At 45.2% G+C, this 14,930-nt stretch overlaps 1 protein-coding gene across 2 annotated transcripts in view; it reads right to left on the bottom strand.

The window, feature by feature from the left end:
- The window catches only part of CASTOR2 (cytosolic arginine sensor for mTORC1 subunit 2), a 142,511-nt gene that overhangs the window by 67,599 nt on the left and 59,982 nt on the right, over positions 1–14,930 (bottom strand). For both annotated transcript variants that reach the window (XM_071574763.1, XM_071574764.1), the window contains exon 2: positions 4,960–5,030. In XM_071574763.1, the coding sequence (XP_071430864.1) occupies positions 4,960–5,030 (71 nt within the window). The remainder of the gene's footprint in view (positions 1–4,959; positions 5,031–14,930) is intronic.

The raw sequence follows: 14,930 nt of genomic DNA, 5'->3' as shown, positions 1-14,930 counted from the left end.
TACACGAAAGTGATGTGTTTTCCTTAACACAGATTTCCCTGAAACTAGAATATGCATGTTTACCAACTTGAAAATATCAGTGATTCACTCCTTCCTTTACCCCAGCATTTGATTTCTTTTCCCCTTCTCCGATACTTTTGAATTTCACTGCCTACACAAAAGATTACAAGCAAGGGACACCAAGCAAGTGGGAAGGCAGTGACCTCACCCTGAAAACATTAGCAACATGTTGCTTTACAATCTTCCATCTTCAGGACAGCTTCCCCTGGGTGACAGACTGTCCCAGACCCCATTTATGCAGATGTTCATGGAGCAACTCAACAGCTGCCAGGGTCACAGGGGAGACTGGGCTGGGGCAGCCACAGGCATGGGTCTGTCCACATAATGGAGAAAAAGTCTTGAAACTCCACTCACTGCCCTCTAAGTAGTCTCAAAAAGGGAGACTTCTCTTGCCATCATAAATAGTGTCCAAACTCAAAATGTAGAATTTGCTGCCTTCGAGGTGCAAAGACACTGTCTTGCCACAAGAACGATAGCAGAGAGGAGCCTGTTTTTCCACAGCACACAGCCAGGCCCCAGTGGTGGTAACTCTGGGCAGGTCACTATCAAACAGTTCAGCTTCATGTCAAGGAATTCAGGAGATACTGAAACAAACCAATACCTAAGGGTAAACTATGGCCATCTCTCACCTCCATGCAAATGGACCATAGATGGCACTGGATAGGCTCTTCTTTCAATAGTCTTCTAGAGAATAATGGTTGTTGATGAAAAGTGTAAGTTCTACATTTCTCACTGTGCTGTGCAACTAGAGAAGTGCTGTAGAATGGGCAGCTGAATGGATGGCATTCCACTGAAAGCTACCCAAGTAGAGCCAAACCTAGCAGTGGACTTCCAAGACAAAAAAGGGACTACAGACAAACTAGCTGGAGAAACCAGAACAGAAAATGGACAACCAAAACAAACCCAACTCCCTTTAAACTGCCCCCCTACCTCCAATAAAAGGCTCTCTGGATACATGGTACAGAGGCTGTGATGTGACAGCTGGTGGAAGCGCCAGCTCACAAACTTGATCATTTTACTCAGATGTCATCTGCAGGAAAGGACTGCACTGCCAGTGACTGCTTCCCAGTGCATATAAACAGGGTTTCCAAGAGCATGGCTATCTCCAGGTGTGCTGGCATGTGTTTTCCTTTCAGTGTGTGAAAGCTAAAACCTACGATAAACAGAGACTATTGGGACCAGCAAGATGACAGGCTAGAAGCTCTGTTCATGCAGCTGCCCAGAGACGGGAGTCTGTCCTTGCTACCCTTTGAAAAAGGGACAGACTACACAGAGGGCAGAGGTTTTATGGCATATCTGCACCATGCACAGACAGCTCCTGCTTTCAGCCAAACTTTGGGAAAGAAAGCAAACCAGCCCAATAAATGTTCCTGTATTTCAGGGAGAAGCAACCTCTCCACTTTTCTGCCACGTGCTGGCTCGGCTGCAGGGCATAAATGCCAGGACTGTACATGGCTGTCCAAGCGCCCCAGTAGCTGAGACACTTGTCTTCATGCAAGAGGGCCCATGGCCAAACTCCTTGTGCTAATACATCCCAGTATCAGCCAGGAAAAGAGCTTTCTGTGCACCATCCCCCTGTGTTATTTGCTGAATGAAATTCTTCCTAATTAACAGGCCAAAGCCCAAGAAACAGCCACTGGAACAAACAAGGTTCTGTGCAGATATAATCCCCACCTCACCACCAGGGAATTGAAGCACAGAATGAGGCTGTAGCGGTTCCCTTTCAGCTCAAAGAATGCTTAAGGAGGTTATGGCTTTGCACTGCAGACGTTTTCTGGGGAAAAGAAATCCTGATTTATTTAGCAGCCCAACTCCTTCACTGCTCTCAGGGAAACAAGCCCAGGAATTATTTTTTGACAAAACAGTTACAAATGATTACTGCATGTCAGTATGTTTGAAGTGTTAACCTCAAGGACTGCCAGTATTTCCTCAGCCTACTCTGTTCTCATCAGGGATGTCTGTGACATGCAAAAGGGACTACCATGGCTAACATGGGAGATGCCAGCTAACAGGATAACCCTCTCACTGCTCCTGCAGCAAATACTCATACAGGTCCTAATTTTCCACACAGAAAAACCTGTTCTTCAGAGACTTACATTAAATTTGTTAAGCACTGCAAGAAAAACAGTTACCTGGAAAGAAAAAGAAATACACTTATTACTGGACTTGCTATCTGAACTGCTCACCAAAGGTGTAATTCTTGAACTGGGCTACTCAGGACAAACAGCAGCTGATGCACTCCAGGCAGATGTGTTGGTGTTGTTTTGTAAGAAGTTGAGATGCTGGAACTCTTGGAGATTTTGACTATGTTGAAGCGCATGGGCTGCTTACAATGGCAAACTGAGCTTCCTCCTCCCCAGACATTTATAGCTAGACTGTGAGGGGAAGCAGAGCCCTTTCACTGTTACAGGGTATCTGTATGTTACATCCCAGATTGCTGAAGACCATGAAAATACTGAATTGAGGAACAGCTGCAGACAGGGCTAACCCTGAGATGAAGCTCTGGATATGGTGGTGACAATTCAGAAAGAAGAACATGGGCTGTACACAAATACAAAACATATTGGGGTTGTGGTAGGAGAGTTAGCAGGATGCAGTGCACACAGGTCTTGCCAGCACATCACCACTTCCTAGGAAAAAGCACAGAAAAGAGGATGAAGCTGCCAGCTCTGTGCCACTTCTACCCAGACTGAGTTTTGCACCTTGCTTCCATGCCATGCTGTAGCAGCGGATGACCTCACCATACTCCCTACTTCCCCTGCATTGCCTGGAAGAGGATCTTTTCTCCTCCAAAGCCCTGCTTTAACATACCAACTGCACACGGTGTACTTGAAAAAACAGGGATGTTATATGCTGTCAAAACCAAGGCCAAATGGAAGGTACATGGGCACTGTGACTACCAGCACTAAGTTCGGTGCCAGTGAGAGCCAAGGTAACAAGGTCCAAGCAGAGGGACTGCTGCTTAGAAGGGCAGCAGCACTGCCTGGTTCACAAAGATAACCTGGGCACCAGTGGAAATGCAGCTCCTTGAGGACACTGGTCATGCTAGACTTGGGATTTGCTCCAAGCGCAGCCACTGGTGTACAGTCCAACCAACATCCCCCACTATGGATGAGCAAGGCCACTACCTGAGCTTGTTTCAAGTTGGAATAATTTCCAGAGAGATACATAGCAATGTGGCTGCTGCAGACTGTACAACATAAACTTGCCACCAGTGATTGAATTGAGAAATCTGCATTGTGCCAACAGGGCAGAGAAACAAGGGACATGAATGTCACACAGGTGAGATGCTGGAGGTGAGTGTGCCCCCAGCACATCCCATCTGAAGGACAGCATGGGACAGTGACAGAGACTCCCTCCCAAGAATGGGAATCTCTGCGTTTCTTGCTCCACCATGTGCTGTGCCCCTCAGAAAAAACCCCAAAACTTTCTCCTACTTTGGTGAGTCTTTTCTTTAAATGAAGCTCTTAGAGACAGGCTCTGTATCCTCCTATTATGGCAAAAACAAATTTGAACTGATTTTCCCCAGCTGCCACGGATAAGAAAAAAGCTGATACTACCAGTAACAGTAAAATTCTTGTACATGTGCTCCTTGAACAAATGCAACAAGGGATACTCTGGCAGCAGAATCATATGTCACCTCCTCCTTTGGGAGCAAAAGTACGTGACACAGACCTTCAATCAAACACTGCAACTCCCAAATTATTAACAGCTACAGCTGTAAAGATCCATTTACCTATTCTAAACCTAGTGATTGATTAATTAATTAAAATAGTTCTAAAATGTGGTTTGTACTATTACATGTTTATGAGTATTCCTGAAACAGAAAAGGGACTAATTCAGCAAGGCTACTGATCATAAAACTTTAACTCTGTACTAAATAATGATAGTGGGTTTTCAAGTTTTCTCCTTGTGTTTTGGATATTATAAACCCATTGAATATTACAGTGTCATAAAAAGGTTCTCAATAGGTAATTCCTACTCAGGAAAGAAATCATCTTCTTCCATATTTTAATGAATTTTCTCCAACCCTTAAATTGGGTAGACCTTTCATTCCAACCACAGAAAGGAGTGACTGAACAAAAATAGGAATAATAGCTACCCAACACTTCCTTATTCCACCACCTCAATAACATTGCTACAAACAAAACCTTCACACATGATGAAAGTTACTACAAACTATTTCCATCTACAAAGCCAAACCATTCTCTCCATCAGCACTTGCCCAGCACCAAGACTCTGCAGCATTCAAGCACATGCCAATCACCTTCTGTGACACACAGCTGACTCCACCTTTGACCCTTTAACCACCACAAGCAAAGATGGCACATTCAGTACAGGGAGCGCTGGGTGTAAGAAAGGGGGATAAGTCACAGCTTTTGGTGATGAGCCAAAGGAGCTGATTCACAACTCCACAGAGTTGTGCTGGTTGTGGGGATGATACAAACTACTCATCTTCAAGTGCGCCTTTGAAAGAGGTTGGTAGAAGAAGCTGGAGATGCAAGACGTGTGCTTCTGGAGGCCTGGGGACACGGACCAGCTCATGTAACACAGACCCAGAATCATAGAATCAACCTGGTTGGAAAAGACCTCTGAGATCAAGTCCAACACGATGATACACAAATGGTTTTGCTTTTTCAACTGCATTTAAACTGCTCTTTAAGACATGTGTGTGCTCCTGCATTCAAATATATTCATATCTGGTGTGTGAATCACCTTGTACAGCACAGCAGCAGAGACAGTGTGCTTAAGTGATCAAAGCACCTTTCAGAGCTGTACTACCAGCACTGACAAACAGATCTGTTTTACAAGCACTTTGATTTATCATCTCAGTGAGATGACAAGTTTTCCTCCTCCTCCCCCAGGCTGGATACCAAAGTGGCACATGCTGACACTTACCTAGGAAGCCCTCTTCATCCACAATGATGGTGTAGTCCTCAGGGGTTTCTGTGAGGCTGAAGAACTTGCACCTGGCAAAGGCAAACAGCAGAACATGATTAGCTGCCGGATTGAGCAGAGCCTCACCTAAAATGGAGGTCCCTTCCCATCCAAGCTGTGCTGGAGGAAAGAGTCATGGTCTGGTGTTTATGGAGAGGCCTGAGGCATTAACAGACCTGGGTTTTTTTCCTGACTAACTCATATTGTGTGACCCACATTCCCTGCTGCCTCTCTATGCACAACAGAGCTGGTAAAACTCTTGCTAATTTTATGACTTAGTTCTTAGTTACTTTTCTCTGATTACCATATCCCTTAAGGCCTCCCATCACAGCCAGGACCTGCTGTGTTGCACTGACACACAGCAAAAAGCTTTGCTTATTGACTGAGATTACTCTAGCACCCTCCAAAAACCTTCCTGTGGTTCACACATGCACCCATCTTCCCTATTTGTCCACTGAAATTTCTTGCCTTACCAGGGTTTGACATGTTATCTCTCAACAAAGCCCCTGTATCTCTTCTGGCTGCCCAGAGGTTTTTCTCACCAGCAGCAGCACCCCAATTTCCTGTGCTGGTCCTCACCCCTTTCCTGGGGCACTCAGGTGAAGACCAGTGGTAGCAGCACTGAAGCCAATGGACACAAGGCTGAGCTTCCCCCACCTCCATCACCTATTGCCTCTGTTCTGCTCCATGCTCATCTTCTGATGCTACAGGTCATGTGCAGCTTGTTCAGCACTGAGCACACTGTCACCTCTAACAGGAGATACAAACCCAATGTGACGTGGGATTCTTCCACTGCAGACACACAAACTAAAAAAGCTTTGGCCTTAAGGTTTAACACACAAATAGTTGAAAAGTATTTTTTCCCTGACGCACCAACATATGTACAGCAACACCTACTGAAAAGAACCCAGCTTTTATCTCATTGGTCCTCAGCAATGGCAGGAAGGTTATCACAGCATTTTTCAAGCTCATGTTCACTTCAGCAGAGCATCAACACAGTGCTGGGCAGCATCCCTGACCTACACAGGGCTCTCAGCCCCTCCAGGAGTATGTCACAGCACAAAAACTGTGTTTGCTGCCCAAGCATCTGGAGAAATTTTTCCCTCAGGGAAGCTAAATTGGGTGCAACAAGAAAGAGCCTGTGTCTCTAAGAACCAAAGAGCAGGAATTCACAATTACACTATAACACAATCCGATTTATCTGAGGCAACTCACAGAAAATATTTTAAATACTGGAAAAAGAGATTGTTCTGAAGACCCCCAAATTTCACAGCATGTTCACAGTATAATTTCTGTTTGAAGCACAGTTCAGCAGCACTCATCAGCCAATGACTACCAGAGTTTCTCAGCACTGCTGAACATCTGTTTCCCAAAGTGTTCAGGACTTCTGAAAACCTGGAACCCCACACTGGTGGTTCAAGATATCAAAAGATGAAAGCATTCATTTGATTAAAGAATCAGAATAACACCTGGCTGCAGCAATCTTTTGACTAGCTGAAAAATGAAAAAAAAGAGATGGGTGCCACCCATCACATCATCTCATCAAAAATCTGAGAAGAAACAACACACAGCTCAATTAGTGATCTGCCATATAACCAACAGGACTTCATACACATAGAAAGTATTAGACAACCTGCCTTTAGAGACTTGTCCTGTTTTCCTGGAAGCATCCATCACAACAATCAAGCATGACACTCTTTCTCCTAGCACATACAAATCACTAAAAAATACCAACATGGCTCCGCCACAAGAGAATCCACAACTTAATTATTTTGTGTCGTTGGTAATAGCTGCTGTGACAGCCACATTTACCAACTCAAGTCTCTCCAGGAATAGTGCCAAGAGAAGCAGAAAATAGCAGCAGCTCATATTTTTTACTCACATTTCTTAACTGCACAATGCTGCTACCTGTGCAGAGGGCGATCCAAGCTGGGTGAAAAGGACTTCTGGGATGCTGCTCTACCTGAGTCCCAGGAGGCAGAACTATTTGTTATTAAGTGGATGAATTTCCTGGGAAAGTCACTGAAATAAAGCTCTTTGCTACAACTACTCAATCAAGCCACATGCATGCTGACTGGGGAGAAGCCAGTAGTCTTAAAGGAGAAAACATTAATAATAATAAAACCTAATTCTGCCTGATCTGTGATGGCATTTATGGAAGAATTTTGTACTACAACAGCAATACATGCCTGTGTGCACACATTGACACTAGCAGAAAAATCATGATTATGACAGATGCCAGTTTCAGAGCACACATCTAAGGGAGGCATACAGATGAAATCCCATAATTGCGGGCTCAGAATGCACGTCAAAACCTCATTATCTTCATGTACTATCTCAAAGCCCAATCCCCAACCCAGTGCAATTCTGTAAAAGGTCAGCACCACAGAGCCATCTGAATTTAAAAGTGAAGTCTTTCCAGCACAGAGAAGATCAGTGGTTCTTGGGGTTTATAGTCACTCTGTTCAAGTCAGTGATGTGCTCTTTTTCCCAGGGGAAATCTAAACAAGAAAAGCTGGAACTGCAAATCTTGTGTGACAAAACAGAAGGAACTCAATGTCATATCTCTTTTCTACATTATATTGCACGTGCCTCTTCCATTCAAGTTATTTCAATAATTTCTCTTTCGTCTTAAACCAATCCTTGGTAAGCTGAATGCCAACAGCATCCCCTATTATCACACTGAAGTCAAGAAAGGAAAAAAGAACTGCCCTTTAATCATTTTAAGACATCAGGCAAACAGTATTTCTCTAAGTATAAGTTGAAAGCACATATGTAGGAAGACAGTATCTCTGGTTTCCTAAGAGCCAAACCTCAAGCGGATTATTTTGGATTTCTGCCTTCTTAAAGTTTCAACACATTTTGAATTCAGCACTGTTGCTGACTTCAACTGCCTGACAACATAGGCCTTTTTCTGGCAATGCCACAAATGTAGACCAATCTACTATTAGATGAGATCTTTGGAACTGAGTATGGAAGCAATACCCAAGCTTGCACTGAGCAGGAAAGCACCTGTAGGATGCAGCAACAGCATTACCTCAGTTTGCAAACAGCACTCCAGTTTCCACAGGAGAAGAGAGCAGGAAAGTGGAGTGTGTCCACACCAGAAGTGTGTCCTTCAGCCATTTGGTCTTCTAGACTTGCTGAGACCACAAGAGTGAACACTGGGATGAACGTGACTTTAACTGGTTCTTGGTCACACACAGAGCCCATGTTTGTGGGAATACTGCTGTGCATCATTTGAAAGTTCATCACAGATAATGGTCTTTACCACAAGACATGATAAGGAAACTAGTTAATTCTTGTCTCAAGAGGGTAAAGTGTTGCAAAGCTGTCTGCAATATGGAAAACATCCCTTTCCAGGAGCAGGTGGGCAGCTGGTCTCACATGCAGCAAACCATGGCCAAATGCCATTCAAGGCAGTCAAATGCAAAGTCTGGAGGTAACACAGAAGCTTGCAAAGCAGTTGAACTGAATGGGAATGAAGAAGCAGCAAGTTCATCTGTGTGAATATCAAAATGGTAATTTGTTGGGGTTGATTCCAGGCTTCCCTCTATGTTATTACGACAGTACAAATTCCTAGTACAGAAAAAGTCTCATGCTAATCATCTAATTCTTTATCTTTGAAGTTTATAAATAATGACAAGAGGTGGATTCTAGTACATCATCTTCAGATATGTATTTAGGAAAGTAGTAAAGGACACTTGTGCTATTAACAGGATTTCAAATAACATACCCTAGGATAAGAGGAAACAGCCTCAAATTGCACCAAAGGAGGATTAAATTGGATATTAGGGAAAACTTTTTCACTGAAAGGGTTGTCAGGCATTGGAACAGACTAGGTGGGGAGGTGGTGGAGTCACTGTTCCTGGAGGTATTTAAAACACATGTCGATGTGGCACTTGGGAACATGGTTTAGTGGTAGCCTTGGTATTGCTGGGGGAATGGTTGGATTTGATCTCAAGGGTCTTTTCCAACCGTCATGGTTTAGGAATGATATTCTCCAATTTAGTGCTCCCACTAAAACCACACTGCCACTCACTCCCTCCTCCCCTGCAGCTGGAGGCACAAAAGGTAAAAAATCACAGGTTGAAATAAGAACAATTTCCTAGGAACAGCAATGAGATAAGAAAATGAACCATAACAGCTACAATATTAATAATAAAACTGTATGACAGAGTGATTCACATGCATAAAATGCTTCCCACAATCTGCATGACAATGAACAACAGGGGACAGCTTGGCCCTCCCCACCATGTTTTCTCAACAAGAGAGAAGCCCTTTCCCCCACCGCCATCAATGGCCTGAGGTGATATAGAATAACCTCAGTGTCCTGGCCATGCCCCCTCCTGGCTACTGCAAAAATTAATCCTGTCCTGGACAAACCCAGGACATTATCCACCCCTTGTTCTATACCATCTACTTCATGCCCAAATCCTACACCTTCCAACTATACACACAGAGAGAATATAGATACACATATACACAAGCCCAGGCATCATTTCCATAAGCAGTGGTCATCCTTTCAAGATGTCTGCTGAGTTCATATAGTCCATGACTGTAGGTTCTATCTATGCTAGACATCTTCCAGGGCAGGAGGGCTGTTGTGCCCTTGGCTGGTTGCAAGCTGCATCAGGAGCTCCTGACTGCTGTATCTGGAGCAGCCCATCCTCACTGTTCATGGTAGTTATGGCAGAGTGTCATTCAGCAACCAGTACAATCCAACATTAGGGACTGTTCTCACACAAAAATCAAATCCCTTTGAGGTAGTCATTGTGTTTCCCCATCCCTTTGCATCACCCACCAAGTGCACCCAGGTCCTTGAGCAAAAATGATCCCATGGATGGGTTTGCCTTTGCTTGAGACTAATCCAAACTGTCTTCCCTAACATATTCCTCATGTGCACCATGGGGACTTTATTCCCCTCTACAGCCCAGGGAGGTTTTGGTTGGGTATGCCCAGCTCAAAGGGTAGAGCCTCAGGTGTTGGCTAACCAGGTGGCCTTCACTAAATGTAGATCCCAATGTTTGAAGGTCCCACCACCCACTGCTTTCAATGTGGTTTTTATCAGTCCATTGTACCGTTCAGTTTTCTGAGAGGCTGGTGCATGACAGGGAATGTGACACACCCACTCCATCCCAAACTCTCTGGCCCAGGGGTCCATGAGGCTATTTTTGAAATGAGTCCCACTGTTCGACTCAATCCTTTCTGGGAGGCTGTGTCACCACAGGACTCACTTTTCCAGGCCCAGGATGGTGTTCTGGGGAGAGACATGAGGCACAGGATATATCTCCAGCCCCCAGTGGTTGTTTTTACCACTGCCAGCACATAGTACTTGCCTTGGCAGGTTTGTGGGAGTGTGATGTGATCCACCTGCCAGGCCTCCCCATAGTTATATTTCAGCCATCATCTACCACACCACAGAGGAACACCACCTGCTTGGCCCTGCTTGACTGCAGCACATTTCACAGTTATGGATGACCTGGGAGATGTTGTCCCCGGTTAAGTCCAACCCTCGGTCGCAACTCCATCTGTAAATCCCATCTCTTCCCCTATCACCTGCCACATCATGGGCCCACCAAGCCAGAAATAATTCACCCTCAGATCCACCTGAGACACTTAAATCTTGGCAGCCAGACCCACCTGTCTGTTGTTGTGCTGTTCTTCTGTAGCTCAACTCTTGGGTACAGGTGCATCTACATGACATACTTTTATAGCCAGCTTCTCTGCCCAGGCCGTGACGTCTTGCCACAATTCAGCCGCCCAGACGGGTTTCCATCTGCGCTGCCAACTGGCCTTTTTGCATCGGTCCAGCCACCCCTACAGAGCATTTGCCACCATCCACAAGTCACTGTAGAAGTAAAGCACTGGCCATTTCTCTCAGTCAGTGATATCTAACGCCAGGTGGACAGCTTTCAGCTTTGCAACCTGACTTGATCCACCTTGTCCCTCACAAGCTTCTGCAACTCACCAAGTAGGGCTCCATATGGAAGCTTTCCATTTTCAATGCAGCAGGTGCTGTCAGCAAAGAGAGCATGTCACCTTTCATTTCTCGTAGCTGATTATTTGGTGGGGCCTCCCGACCACATCACCTCCTCCTCTGATAATGGTAATCCAAAATTCCGACCAATTCCTGATCTTCAGGATCTCTGGGCAACTGGGGTTTCCTGACCAAGCTCACTGTGTGATGAGAGCGATCCACCTGCTCCCCATGGCATCAGTGGCATGATGTGTGGAAGGGGCTTCCCCTTGGAAGATCCAGTCCAGCCTTGGCAGTTGGGGTGCCAGGAAGAGCTGTGCTTTGGTGCCAATCACTTCTGAAGCAGCTCAAACCCCTTTAAAAGCTGCCAGGATCTCTTGATCTCTTTATTTGGGGTGTAACAGGCCTCAGATCCTTTGTACCCCTGAGTCCAGCACCCCAGGGGACATCCTCGAGTCTCCCCAGGTACTTTTTGCCAGAGGCTCCAGGACAGCCATTCTCCCAAACTGTGGTGTGGACCACGATCTCACATCCTGTCCTATCCTGACTGGCCCAAGGGTTATTGCATGAGCAACCCCCCATTTGATTTGTTCAAAAGCTTGTTGTTGTCCAGGACCTCACTTAAAATTGGTCTTCTTCTGTGTCACATGACAGAGACAGCTGACAATCTTATAGTCTGGAATATGCATCCCCCTAAACCCCACAGCTGTCAAGAAAGCCTGTGTTTCCTTCTTGCTGGTCAGTGGGGACATAGCTGCTATTTTGTTAACCACATCCATTGGAATGGGATGGCATCCACTCCTGAAAGTCAATTTCTGGGCAGGCCCCTTGACCTTAACTTTGCTTTATGGCCAAATCAGCTCTTAGGAGAATCTGGATTATCTTGTCCCTTTCAAAAACTTCCCCTGCTGTGTTCCCCCATACAATGATGTCATCAATGTACTGTAGATGTCCTGGAGCCTCACCCTTTTCCAATGCAGTCTGGATCAGTCCATGGCAAATGGTGGGACTGTGTTTCCACCCCTGGGGCAGTCGATTCCAGGTGTACTGCACCCCCTTCCAGGTGAAAGGAAACTGTGGCCTGCACTCTGCTGCCAACAGAATGGAGAAAAAGGCACTGGCAATGCTAATGGTGGCACCACTTGGCTGCCTTGGACTCCAGGTCATACAAACTTCTGCCACATGCATTGTGTGCACTGGACCTCATCTGGATCTACAGGGGACTGCTCCTTATTTGGATCTCTATAGAGTACCTCCAGCACAGCTGATGCTCTCAGGTACTGGATACCTTTCTCCATGGTGTTCCACCACCTATTAGATCACCCTTGAAAGAACACCTTTCCCTCATGCTTGACAGGACTTGCCTCCAGAGGCTGAGAGTTTCTGTCCTCTTCCCAATCCCCTTGCCAATGCCCACATCCTGGGACAGGGATCCAACCCTGTTGCTTGGCTTCACTACCACCTAGTTCCATATCATGGGCCACAATATCCCAACAGTGGAGTAGCCGGATCACCAGGGGCTCTCCTGACTGGCAGCTGAAATCTTTTTGCACATCTTGCAGCTCACCCAGGGATCAGGTGATTATCTTTGGCCATGTTTCTTCCTCCTGTTCTGAGGGCTCTGCTTCCTCTTCATTCCTCACTAAGTGAACTGATTTTGTCTTGGATTTCTTCTTCTGTATAGGGGCTGCTGGTCCTGGCACAGGTTGTTCCTCTGGTTCACCTGCAGTTTGAGTGGCCTCTTGGTCTGCTTTCCTTCTTCTCCCCCGGAAGGTCTGTCTAGTATCAAGCAGTGTCTGATAAATAGTAGCCAGGGCCCAGCACACTGCAGTAAGTTGCTCATCTCTGGAGTCACCACAGAATTCTCCTTGCAAATATTCTGTCACTTTATCAGGATCTTAGAGTTGTTCAGGGATGAACTTCCAAAACACCACTCCAAGCAGAGAATTTCCCCAAAACCTGGCCCATTTTCTCCCACAGTTCACACCACTCATGACCACCCACAGCTGGGGGGAGAACTCTGAATAACCTCCCTAGACATCTTCTTTGACTCTAAACACAATGTGAACCATGCTTAGGAGCCCTAGTGGGCTTAGCAACAAAAGCATGCTTTCCTTAACATCCAAAGGGAATTCAAAACTCTCAGAAGCTGTTGTAATAGGCCTGAAGAAGGAAAGGGTGGGAAAAATTGAGGGAAATCATCATCCTCTGTTCCCCCCCAAGGCTGAATATGATTATTAATGAATTCCCAGAGGTAGGACCTGAGGCCAGGGCAGGAGAGCAACACTGAACACACATCCCAAATGACCCTCATTGCCCCTGATGTTATCATGTCATAAACGGATATCACACGGTAGAGCAACAAAGCAATCCTGATCCCTCCCCCTGCTCTGAAAAAGGGCAGCACTTGGAGCACACACAGAAACATCCACAGGGTTAGGCACCATATCCACATGAACACACCAAGCAACATGGTGACCAGTGGCTCTGTACCTAACGCAGATGATATTTAGTCCAATTTGTTTCCAACTCGTTCTGGGGAGGTCTGTTATCTCAACTCTTCGTGCTTCACAGTGGGCACCAATTAAAGCTGTCCTGGTTTAGGAATGGTATTCTCCAATTTAGTGCTCCCACTAAAACCACACTGCTGCTAGTTCCACTCTGCCCCTCCATTTGGAGGCACAAAAGGCAAAGATCACAGGTTGAGATGAGAACAAATTACTGGAAACAGCTCGAAGTAAAGCAAATGAACAGTAACAGCAACAATATTAATAACAAAAGGTGTAAGACAAAGAAAAAATGTACATGGAAAAGCCCCTGACAACAGACAATACTGGATTGTTCCAGCTGCCACATCTTAAGCAGAAGGATCACCCTTCTCCTGTCCTACTGCCCCTACCAAGGGAAATGTTAAATGTGTCCCAGCAGTTAGAAATGGCCAAAGGACAGCAGAAACATTCCTTCCAGTCGTTAGTTGTGCTCAGATCTGGGGCACAGACATTAGCAAACACAACAGGAACTGCCTAAAAAGACACTGTGATAGCAGAGTTTAGTTCATTACAGAAAGTTAATAATCTTCAAAAAAAAAAAAAAACAACCAGAACAAACCCAACAGAGATGGGGCCAAGGAAAGCAAGTATTGATAAACAGACAAATTCAGGGAAGTCCTATAGTCTGTGTGATGCCAAAACTTCCAACATGATAACCATGATGATCTTATCTAATCCATACTAGTAACAACAGTTTTAAACTACAGTATTTACACTGTGCAAAGTTGTGTAGTGGTGACCTGTAGTGGTGCAGGGGGCTGAAACTCACCAGTCCACAGGAGAAAGACATGTGCCTTCACTGTTCTTGTTCTCAGTCTCCCTCAATCAGTTGAATCTGTGCTCATATACCCCAGAGAAGGGGTGGAGTGCACAGCACTTCAAACAACGAGTGGAGTTCATCTCTTGGGCGGGTGCAATTAATTATCTTAAAGTCCATCTCCTAGGCAGATGCAACTGATTATCTTTTGATGACAAACCCCTCTGCTACAAAGACCTTTAGTTAAGCCCTCTTCTTGCTAGTTTTGTGGAGCTGGGAAAGTTATCTGAGACTTCATTTAGACTTTGAGACAACTCGGAGCAGAATAATAGAAAAATTATCAGCACCCTGAAAGAACCAAAATCAAGACAAAACACAGAAAGAGTGACCTGCAACACACAAAATACACAAAGAAATAAAGAGATTTGGCTATGCTGAAGTAGATACTGATCTTAAATACAGCTCACTGATAAAGCCAGGACACATGGCAAAAATAAACCAGGATTATTCAAAAAGTGCCAGCTGTGTATCTACCATATAGGCTTTCATTAGACTAGTATCAAGTTGTGGTTCAAGTCTTCCTCAGGACAGTTCACATGGCCTGCACTATGACAGCCCATGCAGATAAAATTACAGCTGCAAATAA

Source organism: Pithys albifrons, chromosome 21 (genome assembly GCF_047495875.1).
Source record: "Pithys albifrons albifrons isolate INPA30051 chromosome 21, PitAlb_v1, whole genome shotgun sequence".
NCBI lineage: Eukaryota > Metazoa > Chordata > Aves > Passeriformes > Thamnophilidae > Pithys > Pithys albifrons.
This window is presented reverse-complemented; position numbering and strand designations above follow the sequence as displayed.